Consider the following 12877-nt stretch of genomic DNA (forward strand, 5'->3'; position numbering starts at 1 on the left):
AACATGACTCTGTCACTGCACATTGCGTGTGTGTCCAGACACATCACACACTGCCCAGACCCAGCAAGTGGTAATCAGGATTTAACACATAGGCATTGCCCGCCCCAACAAGACCCTACACGAGGCAAATTGTTGAGACACAGGTGGCACCAACATCTCATAGTCTGGGTGATACACACAGGGGCAGGCAAAAAGCGAGATTGAACGCCAAACAGCCAAGGTGCGCCTGTACAAATAATGTGGTACCAGTGCCCATCCTCAGATGAGTATAGCAAGACACACAGGCACTGGCAACTGTGAGTATGAAGAAGGACAATCAGGTCAGGCTGCACAGTGGACACCTGTACAAAATAGCACGTCTATATACATGGTGACAGGGGACAATGGCAGAGAGCACAACTTACGCTGTAGACACTGACAGTGGCCACGTGTATGATGACACATACACCACTGAGGAAAAGGTGCCCCAGGGGACAGTAGTGGGCACGCAACTACATGCTACTGAATGGTAATGACTGCAACACACGTCACCATCCCTGCACTATGTGTATCGCACACTCATGCACATCATGTCACAGGCCACTACATGGGACATGCGCGCTGTAAGGCATGACACATGAGAGACCAACTCCCATGTCTGGAGTCAGCATCAGTGCCAACTGATATGGAACCCACATGCAGTGAACTTGACAGTGCACAGGCAATGTCCCACAACCTGTTACACACCACCCCCACACATGATGCTACAGACATTGTTCCCGTGGACAAAGCGCCAGCCTACATTACCCTGTGGAGGAGTGACTACACACAGACCAGGGAACACATTGCAAGGAGGGGAAGGGTGGCAGGGGCACAGCGCTATACTGGGGCAAACAGGATCTGCACAGCACCTTTAAACCCTGCCAGTGAATTCATGCTACTGTGCCCTTACAAATGCCGGTGACACACAACAAACACACATGTACCTACCCCCTTCCGGCTGCTGCATCGCCTGTAAGCGCCTCTCCAGGTCTGGAAAGACCACCGGCAGCACACGCCTGTGGAGGTGGCTCAGACGGCGGCGGTTGCGGTTCTTGTGGCTCTCAGGTGAGTCCCCCAGCAGGAGCCGTGCAATCCTCCGCGTCCAGCACCGGATATCCTGCCAGCGTTTCCTCACCTGGGGCAGGCTCCGCCTCCGACCATCCACACGCCTCACGGCACTGACGGCGGTCAGCCAGATCTGCTCCTTGGCAGTGGCGCCCACCTGTGAGGTAGAACAAGTGACACCACATCAATACACCAGCCACATGTCACAGAGAGACATATGGGTACAAATTAGCTGGTTACAACAAGGCATGTCATGCAGCCAACGCATTGCACCTTTGTCATAGGGACATCATCCCCTGTTGAGGGGAAAAAGCACTACGTGCCACAGTGGGTACACAGGTGGAATGATGGCAATGTCACAATCAATGATCAAGGCTCACACTGTGCATCACACCCACCCCTCCTGTCTCAGGGCACTGCTGTTAGTGATAGGCACACACCCCTCCTGTCTCAGGGCACTGCTGGGAGCACACTGTACCCACCCCTCCTGTCTCAGGGCACTGCTGGGAGCACACTGTACCCACCCCTCCTGTCTCAGGGCACTGCTGGGAGCACACTGTACCCACCCCTCCTGTCTCAGGGCACTGCTGGGAGCACTCTGTACCCACCCCTCCTGTCTCAGGGCACTGCTGTGAGTGATAGGCCCCCACCCCTCCTGTCTCAGGGCACTGCTGGGAGACATCAGGCACCCCCCCCCTGGGACCCCCCCGACAGTACATGGCATGTGTGTTACACCTGGACGCAATGGCAGAAGTCACAGTCACAACATAGGGACAGTCTGTGGCAGTGGCCTATGCACTCACCTGATACCCTGGTCGCCCATACAGCATGGGGTACTGTGGGAGGATCACATCCAGCAGAGCCATGTTCTCCTCCAGGGTGAATGGCTGTGTCCTCTCCACAGCCCTTGACATGGTTCCAGGGAATCAGTAGCAGCAGCTGGGTCGACGAATGCAAAGATGTGCAGGCAAGTGCTCCCTCATGGGACCTGGCTGCCTTATATGTGCCCTTCTGCCCAGTCTCATGCACAGGAGTACAGAGAGATTGGTCACTCACATTTGCATCCTATGTTTCCACCAATCCCTACAAACCTAGCAGTCTGTGTGTTCTCTATCGGTTTCATTCTCCTGCATGATGTCAGCCCCACAAACACATTGCAACAAAGTAGACAAATTCCAACTGACTTCTGCTGTGCACCTTCCAGAACAATTTCGAATTTTGAACTTGGTCTCCATGACAACCAGCATGCATGTAGGCCTTAATACTTGTCCCCTATGTAATTTGGAGCATCACACACAGGTACGGTGCGTGTGGGGGCCCTAGGGCACTCCAAATGCATGGCAACGGCCCGTACATGCATGCCTACCCTCTCCATCACTATGGGTCTGCATGCGTATGCGTACCCGTAGTGGTACGGACCGTACACTCGCATCTACGCTCTCTATCACTATGGGTCTGCACGCGTATGCGTACCCGTAGTGGTACGGACCGTACACTCACATTTACGCTCTCCATCACTATGGGTCTGCACGCGTATGCGTACCCGTAGTGGTACGGACCGTACACTCGCATCTACGCTCTCCATCAATATGGGTCTGCACGCGTATGCGTACTCGTAGTGACAGTGAACGTAGATGCGAGTGTACGGTCCGTACCACTACGGGTACGCATACGCGTGCAGACCCATAGTGATAGTGAGCGTAGATGCGAGTGTACGGTCCGTACCACTACGGGTACGCATACCCGTGCAGACCCATAGTGATAGTGAGCGTAGATGCGAGTGTACGGTCCGTACCACTACGGGTACGCATACGCGTGCAGACCCATAGTGATAGGGCCGTACACTCGCATCTACGCTCTCTATCACTATGGGTCTGCACGCGTATGCGTACCCGTAGTGGTACGGACCGTACACTCACATCTACGCTCGCCACCACGATGGGTACACATACGGCAGCACTCCCACAGTGATTTGGGAACATGCACAGGCCCTCTCAGCAGCAGTACGGCGGATTTTACACATCACTGTGGTGATAGGCGACACACATGTAGGAATAGGGCGGACATACTTGTCCATGGATGGACATACTTGTCCAGGAATGGACATCAAGGCATCGTCTGTGCATTACCACATGTGTGGGGCACAGGTGTCACAGGCTGTGATGTGGAACATGCCTCCTGAGTGGAGAAGGCACCAGATGTATGATGAGATGTGTACATGTGTACTGTGTGAGGGTGCAATGTGTGCCAGGCATGCCCTTGACTCCTTTGACATGTGTGCATGTGGGACTGCGCACTTGGGGTGAGCGTCACTGGCATGGCACCGACACCAACACACGGAAGTGTCCCATGATGCCAGGTACAGGGGTCATGACACATGACTTATCACTACCCACAGTGCACAATGTGACTATGCCATATATGTGTCCGGGATTTACATCAGGTTGATGTTGTAGCACCCTCAAAAGCTGCAGCCGTTGCAGCAACCAACATGTGGCTGTGTGTAGATTGTCATTGCACACTGTTCCCAACACCATGCCACATGTGTTCTCGGATGTGAGGTGCACATGTATGCAAGGGACACGGAGTAGCGTGACAAGGCCATGTCAGCAAACTCACAAGGAATGTGTGGTGTGTCATGACATGTGCACCTTCATGGCAAGGTGTGTGGGCTGGACTAGTGTAATGTCATGTGACCTGTGGCTCAAGTGTTCCGCTGCCAGTCTCTGCAATCGGCATCACACTTCTGCTGATGTGTGGGTGTATGTCACTCCTGTCTTGCGTCGGGCAGTGCACTTGCACTGGGACACAGCTATTTCCATGGCGTGGCATGGGGAGGTTCTCAATCACCGTGTGTAGCTGGGTCTTGGAAGGAGTGTCACCTTGCATCCATACGTGTCCTGGGCATGTAGCACATGCCTGACTCCCTATGTGGCATGTGTGTATTGCCAGATTTACATGTGCTCAGTAGACATGAGTTGTTCTCGTAGTGCACTCACTCTTCCTTGTCACTTCCAAATTACTGCAGAGCGCCTCCTGTTGCCCGAAGAATTCCAGACTTGGCCACCATGCAGGAGAATGACAGGATCCGGCTCTACCGCTTCACCCAACCGTTGATTCTGGAGCTGACGGCGAGACTGGCACCACACCTGCAACCGCAGCACAGGTATCCTACGGCACTGACACCCCAGCTGAAGGTAATGGCTGCCCTACATTTCCTTGCCACGGGTACCTTCCAAAATACCATAGCTCATGTTGGTGGCATGTCCCAGAGCATGTTCAGCGGTGTGCTGCATGATTTCTTGGAGGCCATGTTGATTCACCTGGATGACTTCATCAAGTTCCCAACCCCTGAACAGATGACTGAGGTCAAGCGTGGTTTCTATGCCCTGGGAGGGATGCCCCATGTCATTGGGTCCATAGATGGGACACATGTAGGTTTGGTACCACCACACGCACGGGAGGTGGCGTACCGCAATCGGAAGCACTACCACTCCATCAATGCCCTTGTGGTGTGTCTGTCCAATATGGTGATTTCACATGTCTGTGCTCGTTTCCCAGGATCAGCACACGATGCCTACATCATGAGGCGTAGCGGGATGCCTGATATGATGATGCAGCTGCGCAACGAACGAGCATGTGTTGTTGGTGGGTACAGTCTGTCTGTCCTGTATTCTGTTTGGCCGAGCAGCACTACCGCTTCGCCAGTTCTAACGATATCCATGTGCTTTCCATTTAGGGGACGCTGGCTATCCCAACATGCCTTGGCTGCTGACACCTCTCCGCAACCCCATCACGCCGGCCCAGCTCCGCTACAACACCGCCCATGGCCGGACAAGGCGAGTGATAGAGAGGACGTTTGGCATGCTGAAGAGCCGATTCCGGTGCCTCCACAAGACCGGCGGCGCACTCCCATATGCCCCGGCAAAGGTTTGCAAGATCTTCATGGTCTGCTGCATGCTGCACAACATGGCAGTTGAAAGAGCTGTGCCACTCATCCTGAATCAACATGACGAGGACCATCCACCCGTGGAGGACGAAGGGCTTGGCAATGGGGCTAGTGATGTGGAGGATGTGGAGCCGCAAGAGGACATCCGGACTCGGCTCATACGCGACTTCTTTGCTTAGTGGTGAGTACCAGTGTCTGAGTGTGCACGCCTTGGTCCCCGTGTGGCATGTGTTGTGATGTGTGTGTCCACCTGCATGTATGGCACGTGAGTCAGAGGTGTGTGTGGGTGTGTCACTGGTGTGATGGTGGCAGTGATGGTAGTATTTCCCCAGTCATAATTGTGACCTAGCATGTTGTCATCCATACATGTGTCGAGTCAATGCACATGCAAGTGGCTGTGCTTTTTGTGGCTGACTTCTTGTGTGTCTCTCTTCCCCAGGTACCTGCACATGCCATCTGCTGGTTGCATTGTTGTGGCACTGCTATTCCTCATGGACATGGCATCGTGGGCTGACTCAGCGTTACAGGCACGGACACGTTTGGAAGTCTCCATGGGGTAAGGGATGCATCTGGGGTGTATTGGGTGTGGCAGTTGTTCACGATGTGTGCACACTGCCCAGGTCGGGGTTTGGTTCCTCTGCAGTCATGTGGCATCCCCATGGGACACGACATGCAGCTGGGTACACCAGAATAGATGGGCTGCCTGGTTGTCAGTCATCAGTGATGGGATGGTGGATTGTGATGATGGCATCAATGTGTGTGACACTGCCCTCGGACACATACGGTTGACATTGGCTTGACATGGCGTGGGACTTCCACATCAGCGGATCTATGGTGTATGGCAGGCTCTCCGTGTGCAGCTGTGGGTATTTAGCTGTTAGCCGACGCTTGTGTGCCAGTACCATGGCTATCACGCATTTGTGCTGCAGAAGGGGGGTGCCAGTGTTTGAGCCACATGTTACTCCACATGATGTGTTCATGTGTACTTCAAGTTGCCTCTGCAATCCCAAAAACATGACTATTAAAGGTGTCCCTATGCCTCCAAGGTGCCTCTGCTCAGTCAATGCTGGTGTGTTGGCACGGTGCATCCTGCATGTCTGGCATGGTATTCCCAGATTGTGGCTATGTGTCAATGTGTCGAGTGGCAAGATGCAAGCTGTGTGTGTGTGCTGAGACTGTGTATTGGGCATGATGTCCATGACTGTGTGGGTAGTGTGACATGTGCCATCCCCATGCATCCAACGTTGTCCAGGCCCCCATTCTCTGCATCCACCGGACTCAAGCTTGCAGGACATGGTTCTGCCACCTGTCTACACGTACCTGGGTGCCCCCCAGGACACGGGCCAGGTTCCCTGACCTCTGCGCATGACTGTTGCTGTACTCAATGTGTCTGTCAGCACGGTTGTTCGGCCACCCCCTCAGCTGGTTCTGCACATCACGGGTGTGTATGGTGCTCCATGTCTGTCTTGCCTAATAAACTGTGACCCATGTGTCCTGTGCCAGACTCAGGCCCCAGGGTGTGGATGGTTGAAGTGAACAGATGACTCAGGCATGTTTAGAGTGTACAAGACACATGTTAGGTAACAATGCTACCAGCAGGCATCTACTCTTAATAGTGTGATTTATTAGGGGGGGGGGGGACAAAGTGGGGGGCTTTCCGGGATTAGGGAATCCAAAGTTCAGTAGGGGAGTTGGTGTCCTTGCCATTGGAAATCCTCAGAGTCCATGCCACAGTCTTTGTCAACATTGGTCAGCCAGTGACCAGCAGGGCCATGTGGCAGAGAATGTCTCTTGATGCTGTGATGCTGTTGCTCCAGTGGGCCAGGTGCCAGGCCAGGTGTCCTGGGCGATGGTGATGTAGCAGCCACCCTCACGGTCCTTTCCGTGGACGACCCGGCTTCCTGCGGGGAACCTCAGCAGCAGGCCGTGACGACGTCTGGGATGCTCCGTCGGATGTTTCCTCCTCCTCCTCATGATCCCTCCCTGTGGGTGGTGATGTTCTCCGCCTTCTGGCACAGGGAGGGTCGGCCATGGTGTCGGCCATCCGACGGAGTTCAGCGTGAATCCCCTGGGACGCCGTCACTTGCTCAGCCTGTCTGTCCTCCATCCTCCGTTGGTGTAGCTGTAGACAGGCTATTAGCTCCGCATGTTGCTGGGCCTGCTGGACCTTGATCCCCTCGAGGACGGACACAACCTGGGCCATGCCCGTGGTGTCCTGCCGGTATGAGTCCAGGATGTTACGGACATGTGAAAATACCGGATCCCCAGCCAACTGGTCAGGCTCGCGCCTCCGCCGTCCTCCACTCCCACCACCCCTGCCCACTTGCGTCTGGCCTGCACTTGTGGGCACATCGGGTCTCCGGGACCCCTGAGGGGTGGCATTGGCGTTGTCGCCTGCCTCCTCCTGGGTGCCCGGGACACCGTGTCCCTCCTGGCGAGCCTGGCTGCATTGTGGTGTTGGGGCAGGGATCCTGGGTGTCTCCTGGGAAGTGGCAGGAGTGGGGGTGGTGGTTGGCACGGTTGTACCTGACGCAGGTGCTGCAGGTGGTTGGACACCAGAGGGGCCAGGTCGCTCGGGGTCGTCCGCAGAGTGGTGAGAGTGGTCGCTGCCGGTGGGATCGGTCTCCTGCAGATCCGGGTCCTGTGAGTGTTCCCCCCAGTGTTGGGGGGTGCAGCACGACGTTGACCTGTGTGTGAGAGAGAAAATGTTAATTTTGATCCATGCAACATCCATGTTTCATCCGTTACAAAGTTGGCACATTTCCTCTTGGAATTAGGATCTGTCTTGCATTCCACTCACAGTGCACTTGTGCATGTGTGTGTCCCTTGGGCACCAATTTGGCCCCTTTAACTATGTGTGGCACAGTCTTACTTGCTGCGTCAAGTGTGACTGCAGTCAGCAGTGGAGTGTGCATGTGTGCCGAGCTATGCATTTGCGCCTTCCTTGTAGCACTGTACATGTGCACATGGAGTGGATCCACACACTCATATGATGCAGGTGGCTGTCCTTGTGCTCGTGTACAGGTTGTGACATGGCCCTGCGTTTTGCCATGATGAAGAGGGGGGGTTCTGGCACTGGCCACCCTTGTCTACATGCACGCAGTCCACCTGCTGACGAGCAGACATTCCCACACACCACAGGACTGATTTGCTCTCCCTGTGTCTCCCTCCTTCTCTGTCCCCCTCTCCCTCCCTCTCTGTCCCCCTCTCCCTCCCTCTGTGTCCCCCTCTCCCTCCCTCTGTGTCCCCCTCTCCCTCCCTCTGTGTCCCCCTCTCCCTCCCTCTGTGTCCCCCTCTCCCTCCCTCTGTGTCCCCCTCTCCCTCCCTCTGTGTGTCAGCCTCCTCCCTCTGTCCATCTTCCTGTGTCTCCCTCCCTCTGTGTCCCCCTCTCCCTCCCTCTGTGTGTCAGCCTCCTCCCTCTGTCCATCTTCCTGTGTCTCCCTCCCTCTCTGTCCCCCTCTCCCTCCCTCTCTGTCCCCCTCTCCCTCCCTCTGTGTGTCAGCCTCCTCCCTATGTCCGTCTCCCTCCCTCTCAGTCCCCCTCTCCCTCCCTCTGTGTCCCCCTCTCCCTCCCTCTCTGTCCCCCTCTCCCTCCCTCTGTGTGTCAGCCTCCTCCCTCTGTCCGTCTCCCTCCCTCTCAGTCCCCCTCTCCCTCCCTCTGTGTCCCCCTCTCCCTCCCTCCGTGTGTCACCCTCTGTCACCTTGGCCCAGCTTCCTGGGCACACACTGTTAGCAGATCTTTGAGTGGCCCTTGGCCTGTTGATGTGAATTTGTTTCTGATCTCCAGGCACCCATTTTGTCTGCTGTGTGTCTGTGCGCTGCTGCTGTGGTGGTGTGTGCTGCCACTCTTTCACACTGTTGGCTGTTCATTAGCTGCTGGCATGTGCAAAACAGTGCCTTCACCCCCATGTGTTGATGCAAGGCATCCGCCATTTGCTGGCAAGTCATTCCTGTGTTGGGACACAGTGTTTGTCTGGCTGTGACCTAGGCCATATGGGCAGAGGACATTGTTGTCTGCTTTGGAGTCGCACTATGTGATTTTTGGTGCCCAGCCTCCCGCCATCCGGGTTACCGTGTCATGTGTTGTTGTCTTCTGTGGCCTGTGACTTGACATTGTCCAGCTGGGTGCATGGGGCATGGTGGCAGCAGTGGCATGTGCCTGCTCATGGAGTGTGGTTGAGTAATGCGATGGCTTGTGGTGGTTGCGTGCCTGTTATTAATTTTGGTTGTGGTTGCAGTTCCCCCCATGTGAGGTGCGTTGTTTGTGTACTCACCCGGGTCTCGGAGTCCTTCTACTCCTTCAACTGCCTCCACCGGCAGTATGGCCATCACCCTCTCCTCCCAGGGATGGTACTGTACGGGTCTGCGGGAGGGCCCTCCTCCGGTGGCGTTGGCCTGGTCGTGTTCCTCCTGTCTCTTGGCTCTGACCCTCCTCCGCAGATCGTACCACCTGTTCTGGCAATCCTGCTTGGTCCTCCTGGTGTCCGCAACAGCATTCACAGCATCGACGATGGTCTGCCACATGGCTGTTTTGGCTGCCTGGCTGGTGCTTCTGACCAATGTTCCAAAGATCTGTGGCTCGACTCTGAGGATTTGATCAACAAGGACCTCCAACTCTCGGTGACTGAACTTTGGATTCTTGGTAGTGGGCATGGTGAGGGGTGTGGGTGGGGATGGTGTGGGTGTGGGGGGGGTGTGGATGTTGGGGGGGGTGTGGATGGTTGTGTGTGTGTGTGAATGTGATGAGAGGGTGTTTGTGAGGGTGGTCGTGTGAAGGTGTGCAAGTGTAAGATGTGGTGTCGCTTGTAGTCTGGTTCTGTGGTGTCTGGCAGCAGTGGGTCTGTTGCAAAGGCTCATGGTTTGTGTGTGTGGGCCCTTTTTATTGGTCCATGGGTGGGTGTGGCAGTGTTTGAATTTTGGGTGGGTGTGTTATAAGGAGTGGTGGTGTATTGGGCCTCTGTTTGTTTTTGACAGTTGCAGGTCAGTGATTGTGTTATTTTAGTGGTTGTTGGCCATGTTTAGTGGCTGTGTGCCTTTCGAATGGTGTATTCTTGTGTTGTTTTGTTTTGTCCTTGTTGTGTACGTGCGTTTTGTGCGTGTGTACGGTGTGTACATGGGCCATTTGGTTGTACGATTTGGTCCTTGTGTGTGGCTTTGTACGACTCGTACATGCGGTTGTGATGTTGGGGCATGGGGTGCGCTCCGTACTTAGGAGGTTGTGTTGGGGGTGCGCCAGGAACGTACTGGGGTGGGGGTACGACTGGAACGTACTGGGGTGTACATAGACGGTGGTACGACACGTACAGGGGTGGGGGGGTGTACATGGACGGTGTTACGACACGTACAGGGGTGGGGGGGTGTACATAGACGGTGGTACGACACGTACAGGGGTGGGGGGGTGTACATGGACGGTGTTACGACACGTACAGGGGTGGGGGGGTGTACATAGACGGTGTTACAACACGTACAGGGGTGGGGGGGTGTACATAGACGGTGGTACGACACGTACAGGGGTGGGGGGGTGTACATTGACGGTGGTACGACACGTACTGGGGTGGGGGTACGACTGGAACGTACTGGGGTGTACATAGACGGTGGTACGACACGTACAGGGGTGGGGGGGTGTACATTGACGGTGGTACGACACGTACAGGGGTGGGGGGGTGTACATTGACGGTGGAACGTACTGGGGTGTACATAGACGGTGGTACGACACGTACAGGGGTGGGGGGGTGTACATGGACGGTGTTACGACACGTACAGGGGTGGGGGGGTGTACATTGACGGTGGAACGTACTGGGGTGTACATAGATGGTGGTACAACACGTACAGGGGTGGGGGGGTGTACATAGACGGTGTTACGACACGTACAGGGGTGGGGGGGTGTACATAGACGGTGGTACGACACGTACAGGGGTGGGGGTACACGGGGGTACGACACGTACAGGGGTGGGGGGGTGTACATTGACGGTGGTACGACACGTACAGGGGTGGGGGGGTGTACATTGACGGTGGTACGACACGTACTGGGGTGGGGGTACGACTGGAACGTACTGGGGTGTAGGTAGACGGGGCTATGACACGTACTGGGCTGGGGGTGTGGCTCGAACGTACTGGGGTGTAGGTACACGGGGGGTACGACACGTACTGGGGTGGGGGTACGACTGGAACGTACTGGGGTGTAGGTAGACGGGGCTGTGACACGTACTGGGCTGGGGGTGTGGCTCGAACGTACTGGGGTGTAGGTACACGGGGGGTACGACACGTACTGGGGTGGGGGTATGACTGGAACGTACTGGGGTGTAGGTAGACGGGGCTGTGACACGTACTGGGGTGGGGGTGTGGCTCGAACATACTGGGGTGTAGGTACACGGGGGGTACGACACGTACTGGGGTGGGGGTACGACTGGAACGTACTGGGGTGTAGGTAGACGGGGCTGTGACACATACTGGGGTGGGGGTGTGGCTCGAACGTACTGGGGTGTAGGTACACGGGGGGTACGACACGTACTGGGGTGGGGGTGCGACTGGAACGTACTGGGGTGTACATAGACGGTGGTACGACACGTACAGGGGTGGGGGGGTGTACATTGACGGTGGTACGACACGTACTGGGGTGGGGGTGCGACTGGAACGTACTGGGGTGTACATAGACGGGTGGGGGTATACATATACGGGGGTACGTGTCGGACGTACGGGGGCTGGGGGGAGTGTTGGGCGCGTATGCGGGCACATGTCTCCATGGTTGCTATTGGTGTTCGGTGCGGACGGTGTTTTTTCCATACGGTTGTAGGCTCGGACGCACGGGATGGATCGTGATTCCTCGGTCGGACTTGGATTTTTACGTTTGTAAGGTAAATCATCCGAGGACGTGTCGGACACATTTTCCGACCCGAGGACGTGTGGGGAATGATTCCCGGTGCGGTTCGTATGGACTTTTTACCATGCGAATCGTGATTGCCAGTTCGTACGGCACTTGTACGATTCGTACGGTAAAAAGACCCGATACGAGTCGCACGGGGGAATTTTTTACCGGATCGTGATCGGCACCTTAGAGGCATGTATGCTAAGCTGTATTGCCCACAAGCAGACTGGAGTGACCAGCTGTTAACCATCACATGTACCTATTACATATTGTTTTCATTTATTAAAAATGTGCTCAATATGGTGAGTCAGCTAATGATTTATTGGTTTTGTAGTTACCTGTTTTTACTCCATATTTTAAGGTATCTCTACAATCAACAAGTATTTGCTCCAGTGATTCTGGTTGATCCGGTAGCTCCAAACTGAACCCTTCCAAACCTTCAAGTAGCTGGTGAGGGTGGTGAAAGTCCAAAACTTTAGAATTCCCATCGTATGTTTTCTTAATGTAACTTAAAAGGATATCCACCACCTCAAGCAGGAACTCCTCCGTGTTTTTTTCCCCATTCCTTGAAGGCAGCAACTCTTTAAAAAGATGAAGAGAGAGTCAAAGCATTAAATCAATTTTATTGGAAATTTCATGTTTCAGATCAGGTAAAATTACATGCAGTTATAATTTAAAGAAAACACATGCAGTTATTTTTAGGCACTTTTTTATTTAATGATCATCCTTCTGAAAGTTCAGGAGGGATTTCCTGTGAAGAAATAATGCTAACATTCAACAAAATAACAAAAATGTTTCCTTTGCACTCTTTGATTCCTATCATATTATGGCCAGTTAGAAAGGGTGAGTTCAGGCTAGGTGTCTCTGGGGCAGAGTGTCACAAGGAAGGTGGGAGTGTGGCACAGAGAGTGGCTGCAGAAACAAAATCAAACAGTCCCGTGTAATGTGGCAGCGCAGTTATTAAGTAAGGATTTCACT

At 54.6% G+C, this 12877-nt stretch overlaps 1 protein-coding gene across 5 annotated transcripts in view; it reads right to left on the minus strand.

Moving 5' to 3' along the window:
* LOC146822909 (glutamate decarboxylase 1-like) overlaps positions 1–12877 on the minus strand; it is a 931087-nt gene that overhangs the window by 559184 nt on the left and 359026 nt on the right. For all 5 annotated transcript variants that reach the window (XM_085607065.1, XM_085607066.1, XM_085607070.1 and 2 more), the window contains one exon: positions 12238–12480. In XM_085607065.1, coding sequence (XP_085463191.1) covers positions 12238–12480 — 243 coding nt within the window. The remainder of the gene's footprint in view (positions 1–12237; positions 12481–12877) is intronic.

This window comes from Triturus cristatus, chromosome 5_2 (assembly GCF_964204655.1).
Source record: "Triturus cristatus chromosome 5_2, aTriCri1.1, whole genome shotgun sequence".
NCBI classification, from domain to species: domain Eukaryota; kingdom Metazoa; phylum Chordata; class Amphibia; order Caudata; family Salamandridae; genus Triturus; species Triturus cristatus.